This window comes from Urtica dioica, chromosome 12 (assembly GCF_054948205.1).
Source record: "Urtica dioica subsp. dioica isolate 48M chromosome 12, U.dioica_male_clone48M_v1_H2, whole genome shotgun sequence".
Lineage (NCBI taxonomy): Eukaryota > Viridiplantae > Streptophyta > Magnoliopsida > Rosales > Urticaceae > Urtica > Urtica dioica.
Window position 1 is genome coordinate 21735963 of NC_142767.1, and position 11716 is coordinate 21747678.

An 11716-nucleotide genomic window follows, 5' to 3' on the forward strand; every position below is an offset into this window, starting at 1 on the left:
TTCTTTCTACTTCTTATAATTCAACATTAGGTGAGATGTTATAAGAGGTGGGCATTTGGAATTCCTTATGCAAGGGCCCGAAATGTTATGGTCTATAAGTACCGGAATTTTGGCGAAATCAAACTGGAAACTCTTTGTTCCCGCTAATTCCGGTACTGCTCGATAAATAATTATAAATAAATCTAAAACACACTCTAAAAATAAACCATGAGCATACCGGAATTCCATGTTTCATGAATAGTTCCAAAACAAATTTCAATACCGATTTGGGGCAGAAAAATAACAATATTCCGATTAAGGGGATTTTTAATAAACCTACTCCTCCGAACAATTGGCATTATTCTATTTATATTTATTGATACCAAACAACATAGTTTTATATAAGTGTAAAATTCTATCAATTACATGTATTTATCTTCCATCTTATTCAATCAATCCATTCAAGTTTTCTTTTCCCCCGCTTTTTTATATATGTTTTTCATTTCTCTAAAAAAAAAAAAAAAAAGTTTTCACCACTCCTCTCAAACATCTCCCCTGGAATATTTATTTTCTATCAAACCAAAACGTTTGGGATTGTTACAAGGGAAAAAGGTATATTGCTAGGTGTACTAATATGTTACAAAAAAAACAAAAACCTATATTGCTTGGAGAAAAAGGCATTCAATATCTCATCAAGCTTGTTCTTGTCCCAACCACGGAGGGGTTTTTCTACAAATGGGACAAGAGGCATTTAATCTGAGCCAACCATCGATGCAATCCGAATGGAAGCAATGTTTACACTCGGGTATGGTTTTTAGTGTTTCCTTGGGCCAATACTCCGACAAACATATTGCGCAAACGTTGTCCTCAGACTTGGGAAGCCGTCGGCTCTCTCCCAAAACTATCTTTGGATAAGACTCGAGTGTTGGGCCATCGAGGCCCAAAACAAGTGTCGGCGGTTGTGGGGCCACGGATGAGCTAAGGTCCACGGTTGACCTCCGTGGACTAGCGAGCGATTTGACGCGCCCGCAAACAAAACAAAGCATCCCTAAGAAGCACAACACCGTTGGTACTCCGACTCCCATCGCCACCGCATATCGGGCGGATCGAGGGATTCCTGGGCCCACAATGAAAATTCTACACTTTACTTATAATTCTTGTACTAAATAAATAACAGTACTCATTATAATAGTATGAGACAATATTTATTGATGAATTTGTTAAATTTGGAGCATATAAATTTAGAATTTTAAGCCATGAGCAATAGTGAGACTTGATTACGTTAGGATTAGTTATACTGGAAAAAGTCAACCAAAAGAAAAGCCAATGATGAAACAATAAATTTATAACGTTAGTTTTGTTCAACGGTGATACTTTACATCAATAATTATAGATCCTTAGTACTCTGTTGAACGAAAAGAACTAGCTATATCTGTTCTTAGCTTCTAAAGTGCTTCTGATAATCATATTTGATATAAATTAATCTAAAACAAAACCCTTCTCGTAATCGTTATCCTTTTGGAGTAGAGTAAAAAAAAATCTCAAATAAAAGCATTGACGTATTGCCCTTATTATTTTGTAATTCGCACTTACGTACAATTTAGTTCCAATTATTTATGAATTTTTGGAGATATACTTGCTCTTAATTAGTCAACTCCATTTTCAATTTTTAAATATGAAGTCGACGTGTATGATGACGCATTGGTGAAAAGCAAGAGCTATATTCACGAGTTTTAAATTTCATATACTAATAAACACGCAAATTTTATATTAGCATTGGATTTATACAATCATATAATATATGTAATAACTATTATTCGTTAGAGTGAAGTGAGCTATGCATTGCTAACATAACATATGTATACGTTTGACATTTGCACAATCAAGCTTTTGACTCGTGGTTCCTAATATAGTCTAATTGGTAAATTTACGCCACCTCAACAAAAAAATATCTTGGGTTCAATTTTCAATCGCAACAAAATTATTTAAAAAAGGGAAAATAACACATTTATACCCTATGTTTTAGTGAAATGTCGAGTTTAACCTTCGATTTTCAAAAATGTCGAGTTCATACCCTCTGTTTAACTAAAATGACGAAATTATACTCTCTGTTTAACTAAAATGGCGAAATTATACCATGAAATAGACAACAGTGTCACGAATATTCTTTTTATTGACTTTTCATTGACGTTGACTATTATATTTATATATAAACACTAATTATCTTTATTCATTCGCGCCATATATGTAATTTATTTAAAAATTAAAAAATAAACAATAGTCTCTTAATCGTGAAGAACACAAAAAGAGGCAAATGGGTAAACATCGATAGTTGATAGTCATCAAAATCGCATATTCGAACAGAGAATCCAGGATTTAGAGTTACAATTCGAACACGGAATGAAGTCATTTCTTAGGAGGTATAATTTTTATTATTTAATTTCAATTTAAGACTATTTTTATTTCAAAATTGAGAATTTGGAAGTTAGGGTACTGATTTATATTTGATTCGGTTTTTCTTATATAAGAGTTAATATCAATGAAATGGAGATTTGTGATGCTGTTATTCATTTCAGGGTATAATTTCGTCATTTTAGTTAAACATAGGGTATAATTTCGTCATTTTAGTTAAACAGATAGTATGAACTCGACATTTTTGAAAACCGATGGTTAAACTCGATATTTCACTAAAACACAGGGTATAAATGTGTTATTTTCCCTTTAAAAAAAAACAACTTTTACTCAAAAGAAAGAGGGATAGCATGCATCATTATTTTTTTTTATATAAATACATGCAAAAACGGAATTATTGTTGTTGAATTTACAAAGTCTACGTCAGCAGATAGTAAGTCCAATCTTCAAACCCAAACATGATTAAATATATATATATATATATATATATATATATATATATATATATATATATTTATATCTTAGGGGTGTTGGAAACTGTAATTCCATCGACTAAAATATTATGGACACTAAAAAATCACTAAGACCCGCTCCAACTTAATGAAGAAAAATATTAGGCCAACCACAGTTTTCATAATTAATTTTGATCATCAAAATATTTTGGTCTAAAAAATCATACTATTCTAATTTATGAGATTGTTGGGATAGAATTTCACAATCTAGTGTATTTTTAGTTATATCTTCACAAAACTTCTCTTTGTATATATTCCCTTTTTATTTTACATATATATTCTAATATTTTTTTAAATAGAAGTTTTATTAGCTTTAAACTACGTCAAAACTATTATATTGTGTACATTACCTCCTCACTCGTCATCAGAATCCAAAATATAGCATCCTAATAAATTCAATTTCCGCAAACAAAAAAAAAAAATTTAAAAATTAATAAGCTATGAAAGAAACTAAGTACCTCGTCGACTAGGAATGTTAGAGCAAACAATCCTCCTTGTAGAGTTAGCCCTAAACCCACAAGTCCCGCCACGAGCCACGCACTTTCCACACGTGGGAACATCCCACGCGAGCCTCAAGTGATCGCTTAAATCCGACGACGAAACCTCCGTGTAGAACGACCAGTCCACCGGCACCGAAAATCTCCCCAAACCCTCGCACCCCGCAGCCAAAAACCTCGAAAACCTAGGCGATGATGTGGCGAAAACCACGCGCGTTTCGGTGCTCATGCAAGAGATAGGGTTTAGCCCAGACTTGAAGACGAAATCCGGCGAGCACTTGAAGAACGAAAAGCCAAGTTCGAACTCGGAGTGGAAAGGCGAACCGGAGAGGTTTAGCGACGTCATGATCTTCTTGGGAAGGCATTTCTCGGGATCGTTTATCCAAATCTCCTGAGTCGCGTAGTCTATCGCTTTTACGGAGAAATATTGGTCGGAGTTTGGGAGTTTGAGGAGGGTTTGACCGGGTTGACCGCACGATAAGTCAAAGCCGGGGTAGCCGCAGAGCGGGGATTGGCGGTCCTTGACCCGGAAGGGAAACCGGATATCGGGTTCCCCGGGATTGCAAGCAGATTTTGAGCATTTTGATTGGTCTTCTTGTTGTGAGGTTGATAAAAGATACGAGTTTGTGAGGACAAGGAAATATATGAGAGGTTTTATCATAGTAGTTGAGGTTATATAGGATATTGTGATATAATGTGATGTTTGACTTTTTTTTTTTAGGGTCCTGGTCTAAATTTGTTAGGTCATATCAAATGAGAACGTTGTGGTGTGGATTGTGCCGGGTCTTTAGAAAACTCTTATGTGTTGAAAAAGTCACGTCTTTTGCAAAAACTTTGTAATAATAAAGTTGCTTGATTATCAGAAAGTCAATCCTCATGATCGATCATGTGGTGTACAAGTAATTTGTGCTTGAGTTGATGGTTCAGTGGAAACCTTAGGGATAACATTAGAATCAACTTTCAAATTGTTGACGTCATGTTTGCCGTAAATTATTTTGGATATTAAACTACAGTTTAAGTGAATTAGTGTCAGTCAATAATATCTTAATCTTGTTAATTACTCACTTTTTTGGTGGGCCAAAAATTAGTGAAACCTACCTTTGGTTTTTCAATGATCGGTTGTTAACGCTGTAACTCAAAGGGAATATTCTGATCGAATATCTGGTTGTTGGCTTTGAGTTCATATTTCGTAAGTCTTAGTCCAGAGCTTTTTATTTTAATTTGTAAAGGGTTCACAAATTCGGGAAAAATTAATATGAAGACTTATAGCACCAAGTCCGAAAATCACACAAATCTCAATCGTTGATTCATGCACAAAGTATCGAGTGCTTAGTACTTGTCAATGATCTTTCAAAATCTGTTTTTGGAGTTTTGAGGTCTATTCTCTCTTTGTGGGTTTCTTAGACTGGACGGAACATTTCCGTTTGGTTTTTAGCTTCTTGATGTCGTTTTTAGCTCCTTGTCGTTTTTTTTATTGGCCTTCGAGTACTAATTATAATCTCAATTTAAATGTCCAAGCTAAAAGTTGCGGCTCCTAAAAGTTGACCAAAGCAAGAGCACTAATTATCACTCTAAGAATACCAGGCATTTTTGTCTACGGATTAAGTTTTGTTTTTTGTTTTGGCCTCACCATCGTTCATTATCTTAGAAAAATTAGAGACAAGTGTTTTTGCCAAGTATTTTTAAAATAGTGATTGATTTAATACTTTCAAAATAAATAATGTTTTTTAAACTTATACAAATATTTGAGTTATTTTTTTTTATAAATGAAATCATAAATCAGTAAACAAAGTTAAATTAAATGAAGCCAAAATAATAAATAAACTTAAAAAATATGTATATAAAACATCAACAAAAATTATTGTTAACCACGACGACAACTATTTATCTTGCCGAAGTTAAAAAATCCACTGCCATATTCGATTTCCACATTATCTTTTTGCGATAAAGACACAATACCGGTTACAGGTTTCACAATTTCACAAATAACGACTATTTCAATATTTCCACGAATCCCGTTTAGTTTCCAAAAAAATTGGACCATTCTACTAGGTGTAAATGAGACAATTTATAATCAGACAGGAAATTTGGAATTCTACTTATTTGAAATTGTTAAAGGATTGTGCAAATTGTTGGAACTTATTACAAAACTGGCTATGAGCATTCATGTGCTCATGCGTTTACTCTTCCATAGTCGCAATATTTGAAATTTGAAGCCATTAAAACTGATTACATATTGTATGGTTGAATTTGAAGACAAAGCGTGGAAGTATATACAAGCAATGCTTTATAGTAACTCTTATTGGTGCTCACAGAGAAAACAAATTCATGGTAAAAAATGACTTAATCAACGTCATAAGAGCAATATAGAAGTCCAAAGCCTATGTGAAACTCGGTAGGAATATTAATATATAGATGGTTACTACTACTACTAAGACAATTGTTGAACAAAAGAAGTATTCTTATTCTATCCGTTTTTATTTTTTAATTCCTAAAACGAGTTCGTTTGGATGTCTGGAATTGTGGAAGTGTTTGTGTGAAGAATTAAAAGGGTATGAAATAGAGTCTGAACACTGACATTTGAATCTGAAGTCTTTGAAAACTGACTTTCAGTTTTATGTTTAATTATTCAAGAGCAAAATCCAAGCACAACCACCACTATTTATAGAGACTAGTAAAAGGATAACTATACATACACTTCGCGTCTCATGTATTATATTCACTATTTAATAATAATTAAATTTATATGCATCGAATCTCAACTCCAAATCAGTAGTGTTGAGTCTATTTTGTTTCACATGAAGCTTATTGTATATGCTAATATTATGATATTAAAACAAAATCCTTACAGAAAAATAAAAACAAATAATTGGCTGCGTAAGCCACTCAATGTCTAGCAATTTAAAATTGGCCAACGTTTTGTTAATAATCCGTAAATAGCCTAGATGATGACGTGGCAGCTCATTTAATAAGGTTTTTTTTACTTATTTGCCCTTGTTTGACCGATTTTGGAAGTTTTTTTTGTAGGCAGTTTTTTTGTTTGAATTTTGAAAATAATTCGGCAAGTTTTAATTATTCAATATTCAAAATGGCAAGTTTTAATTTCAGCAAGGTTTAATTATTCAATGTTCAAAATTTCGGCAAGTTTTTAGGAAGTTTTTTTGTTTGAATTTTGAAAAAATTTCGGCAAGTTTTAATTATTCAATATTCAAAAATGGCGAAATTATTGAAGAAGTGGATGCAGTTCAATATTCATATTTTCCAGAATTTTCGTGCTCAAAATATTTCCAGAATTTTTATTTCAGTTCAAATATACTGTAAATATACTGTAAATAAGCTTCTTATTTACAATGAATATACTGTAAATATGCTTTGTTTTTACAATGAATATACTGTAAATATGCTTCTTATTTACACGAATATACTGTAAATATGTTTTCTATGAACAGCAACCAAAAAAAAAAAAAATTGTTCTTCTTATTTAATCATGTCTGTCTCTTCCTACGCGGACCTCGGAGGTCACCGGCAGTGATGGTGACGTGATCGCCATCAAAATGGACCGGCGATGGTGACTCGTTCGCGGCTTGGATCTTGGATCGGCTCGTGGTCGCTCAACAACGCTCGTGGACGCTCGGATCTGCGCTTCACAGCCATCGCCGGTCGCGATCTCTTCGCGCGTCGCTCGCGGCTTGGATCTTGGATCGGCTCGTGGTTGCTCAACAACGCTCCTGGACGCTCGGATCTGCGCTTCCCAGCCATCGCCGGTCGCGATCTCCTTCGCGCGCGCTCTCCGACGGTCCGACGCGACTCGATCCGCCGTCGTCGATCGCGGCTTCCCTCGCGTGCGTCGCCAGCCACTGCAGCTTGACCCGGTTGAGGATCTCCTTCTCAGGCGCGGCTCGAGCACCAGCCTCCATCTACGATGGACTCGTCTTCGAGGTCTGCAGAAATCGCTGCTCTCTCTCTTTTCTTTTTCTTTTTTTTTTTTCTGAAGAGCAGTAAAAATAACGTCCAAATATGTGGTTTGGATGTTTAAATTCGTTTGTTAATGCATTTATGGAGTTTTAAATGCTCCCTTGATTTTTGCAAGCTAGTTATGGTCGAATTTTTTCTTTCCATTTTAATTATTTCGCTGAAAATAATGGGCGGGAATAAGAAAGGGCAATCCCGTCCAAATTTGACTGTTAATAAATGACACTGGCTATTTACAGCTTATTTACAGAACGTTGGCTAAAAATAAATTGGCTATTTTCAGGAGGCCACTAGACAGTTGTTGGGGTCGTAAACATCGATCTCTCTAGACTTGTAATTAATTTTGCTTACAAAAAAGTTAACCGACTCTGGAAACTCGATAACCATGTGAGTGCCGTTGCAGGACAGCTCGAATCCCGGGAATCCGCAGCGATCATTACTTCCCTTGAGTCCGAAGGGAAATTGGATCGGCGGACCATTTTCACCGCATCTTGCATTTCGATATCAAACCTCACAACATCTTTCTCGACGAGGATTTCACTCCAAAAGGTTTCTGATTTCGGGTTGGCAAGATTATGCCCTTTGGAGAACAACTTTGTCTCTATGACCGCGGTGAGAGGAACATTAGGGTACATAGCTCCCGAACTGTTTTACAAAAGCATTGGTGGAGTATCTTACAAAGCCGATGTATACAGTTTCGGTATGTTGTTGATGGAGATGGCGAGTCGGAGGAAGAATGTGAATGCGATTGCCGAGAATTCGAGCCAAATATATTATCCTTCTTGGGTGTATGACCAATTGAGCAGAGGAAAGAACGCGGTGCCTATGGAACATGATATATCTGAAGAGGACTCGGAGAGGATAAAGAAGATGATTACAGTGGCTTTATGGTGCATACAGCTGAATCCTAGCGATCGTCCTTCGATGGGAAGAGTCATAGAAATGCTTGAATCTGAGAATGATGACCTGCCGTTTCCGCCAAAGCCTTCTTATTGTCCGCAACAAGATAATTTTGTAGTGCGAGATCTCGACAGTCCATCATCGAGTGATAAAACCACTCTCACATTATAAGAAATATTGATGTATGATGTATTTTTTTTTCTTCTATTCCGAAGATGGATATTGTATAATATCTATCTCTGATTTTTTTTTCTTTCTCCAGATGAATTGGTGTGTTGTGTCTCTGTGTTGGCCCACAAGACAATTATCGGGGTCGTAAACGTCGATCTCTCTAGCCTTGTAATTAAGTTTTTTAACGAAAAATTTTACCGACTCTGAAAACTCGATAACCGTATTACTCCCGTTGCAAGACAGCTCGAATCCCGGGAATCCGCATAGATCATGGCTCCCCTTGAGTCCGAAGGGGAATCGGATCGACGGACCATTTTTACCACATCTTGATTCTTTGCACCTGTTTTCACCGGCTCCAACTTCGGCGATGAACAACACGAAGAAAGCCAAGAGCTTGTATGACCAACACATGATTACTGGTTTTGTGTCAAAGACAACCAGAGTTGAGACACCAAACTCCCAAAAATGATAAATAATAATCCAACTGATAGGAATTTTCAATTTAATCAGTTGTCGGATATTTACTGAAAATCACACAGTGAGACGACTTTGAATATTAAAACTAAAAGTCATTACAACTCAAATAATGTGCAAAAATATCTAAGAATCATTAAGATACCGGGACCACAACATCTCCAATGCATTATTTTTCCAAAATCCGGAAAAGGTATTTGTGACCAGAAATTATTAATCCATACGTTCTGTTTAAATTTGCTTTTGTACTGCAATTTGACCAAGTCAATGGACGTTAATTTTTCTTAATAGGAGAATGATAATTGACGTTGATTCCTCTTAATACATACTTATTAGTCAAGTTCTTAATCAGGCACCGTACAAACATGACAAAATTATTGAGCTTAGGGATGGAATGATCTAACTTGTACACACACAAGTTGTGTTTTTGTAGATTTATTTTTCTCCGTGCTACGTACTAGGTATAACTTATAAGAAAGGTCTGAGTTACCGGAACCCGAAATGTGATTCCGGATGACGATTCGTACTAAACCGGGTTGGTTCCGGGAAAATCTTTGAAACTCATGGAGTCATCGAGACCGCATTAAAAATTGAAAAAAGGGCGATTATTTCCTCTGCAAATCTCGTGGCCCAACAGAGAATTCTCAACAGAATTGGACCTATTATTTCTCAAAGCACACTACGTGGGGTTTGTAAGTGGGAAAGAATTGTGGTCCAAGTGTATTTACTTATTGGTTTAATAATAGTAATGAGATAATTCATATTGATTAATTAATAGAAGGTAAATTCCATATTATACCTTGATGGTGGGCATATATAAAGTGAAACCCTAGGGATTGGTCATCTCTCAACCTATTACTTAGTTTTCCTATGCCATCAAAAGAAAGCTCTGAAGTCTAAAGAGGTCAAGAGAGAGAAACCAATTCCGGTGATTATCCGCTGCCGTCACCGTCGCTCTCGTCATGGATCGAGGTAGGTTTTCTCAATCCCTAATGTTCTGTGAAAATCATCTAGTTCTAAGATCTTGGTTGATTAGGATCGTTTAATTTATGCTTACATGTGGTATCAAAGCCTTGATTGAATTAGAGATTTTTCGATTATGATTTATTTTTAATCCGCTGCCTCATGTTTTGCCTTTAATTTATCCAATTGAAACTGCGATATTGAGATCGAATTGGGTACAGTTTGTATGTTGTGTGTTTGACTATTATTTGAATTTCTGTAAGCACCGAATAAAGAATATCGGTGCATTCACGTGGGCTTCTTTGAAATCGTTGCCTTTTGAAATTATTTATTTTATAGATCTGAGTTTTTGTATTATTATTATCGTGTGATTTATTGGGATCGATCATTACGTCCCTGACTGATACCCACGAACGAATGGCATCACCACTAATGAGGTTCTAATCATGAAGGTAGTTTCTCCTTATTGCTTTTGTTCAGATGGTGGAAACAAACAAAACCACCGATTGAAAGTTATTAATGTATATCAATCTTTGAATTTAAAAGTTTTATAAAAAAATATATATAAAGATATTCATTTGCTTTATGTAATCGGTTACAATTACTAAAGTTTTATGAATGTGTTTTGTCAGCCCATATTAAACCATCGTTTGATGAAATTAAGTCTGTTTCTTATAGCAGTTTCGTTTTATAAGAGAATGTAACGTCTTGGTTAAAACTCATGTACCTAAATATCCTGTGGATGTTGTTGTTATATAATGCTTGATTTAATTTCCGTATAATGTCTCTTCATTATTTGGTTTGAAATCTATACATTATGTTCAATTTGTTAGTCACCAAAGTGGCCGAATTAGAAAAAGTATTAGATATCAAATTAAATAAATTCAATTACTCATGTTTATGTGATGCTTATAAAACAAATGACATTATGATATTTTAAGATTGTGTCATGAGTAAATTGAAGTTCATGGTTATAAAATATTTTGGATCGCCCAAAGGTTAATCATTCGTTTTTTTAATTCATGAACATTATGGTGGTAAATTAGTATGCTTGATTAGGTATGTTTAGTATATCCAAAGATTGCAAATATATCTAATTCAAGCATGTCAATTACCTATTATGTGAAAAAATTATTTTTAGCATCTTCTTTTATCTAAACAGCACATGAACTAGTGTCAAAGAAAGGGCAACAGAGAAAGAATAACGAGAGGTATAATTGACACTATGTGATCCTTTCATGCCAGTTCTTTATTGGGTTCATGTTGGTTGTTAGATGAAAAGATCAATTATGTTTACCTTATTGTATATATTGTTGTTCTGCCCAAAGGTGACTTCAATGTGTACCTTATGTTTATTTAACGTGTTCTGAATCTGTATTATAGATTAAGTTTATTACTCAAAGCATTAATGTGTGAGCATATATTATTTATTTTTGCAGCCTCTTTTCATGTTTCTCTTCAGTCGCAAGCCACGTCTGTTATTAAGTTCAATGGTCTTAATTTCTCTGAATGGTCTGAACAAGTTCAGTTTCACCTCGGTGTTCTGGATCTTGATTCGGCACTCTTAAGATACCGGGACCACAACATCTCCAATGCATTATTTTTCCAAAATCCGGAAAAGGTATTTGTGACCAGAAATTATTATTGAAATTTAGAGAGAGAGAGAGAGTCGAATCTGAGAAAATTCTTCTTGTTATTGATATGAAATTGTATCACCTATTTATAGATATGGTGGATACAAGAGAGAGTGTAATAAATACATGTAATAATTCTATCTAGGAAATAGAAAGTAATAAATGTTACACAGAACATTTATTACTCCGCTGTTGTCCTCCG

At 35.0% G+C, this 11716-nt stretch overlaps 2 protein-coding genes across 2 annotated transcripts; one reads left to right on the plus strand and one right to left on the minus strand.

Annotated features, from left to right (window-relative positions):
* Positions 1 to 588: 588 nt before the first annotated feature.
* LOC149380349 (putative RING-H2 finger protein ATL21B) lies at positions 589 to 4061 on the minus strand. Its single transcript, XM_089602620.1, has 2 exons — positions 3362 to 4061; positions 589 to 1096 (listed from the first exon to the last, which is right to left on the minus strand). The coding sequence occupies exons 1-2, from the start codon at positions 4059 to 4061 to the stop codon at positions 672 to 674; spliced, it is 1125 nt and encodes a 374-aa protein (XP_089458746.1). The 3' UTR covers positions 589 to 671.
* A 4028-nt stretch (positions 4062 to 8089) lies between these two features.
* Positions 8090 to 8443, plus strand: LOC149380350 (LEAF RUST 10 DISEASE-RESISTANCE LOCUS RECEPTOR-LIKE PROTEIN KINASE-like 2.3). The gene has a single exon (XM_089604141.1). The coding sequence runs from the start codon at positions 8090 to 8092 to the stop codon at positions 8441 to 8443; it is 354 nt and encodes a 117-aa protein (XP_089460267.1).
* Positions 8444 to 11716: the final 3273 nt, after the last annotated feature.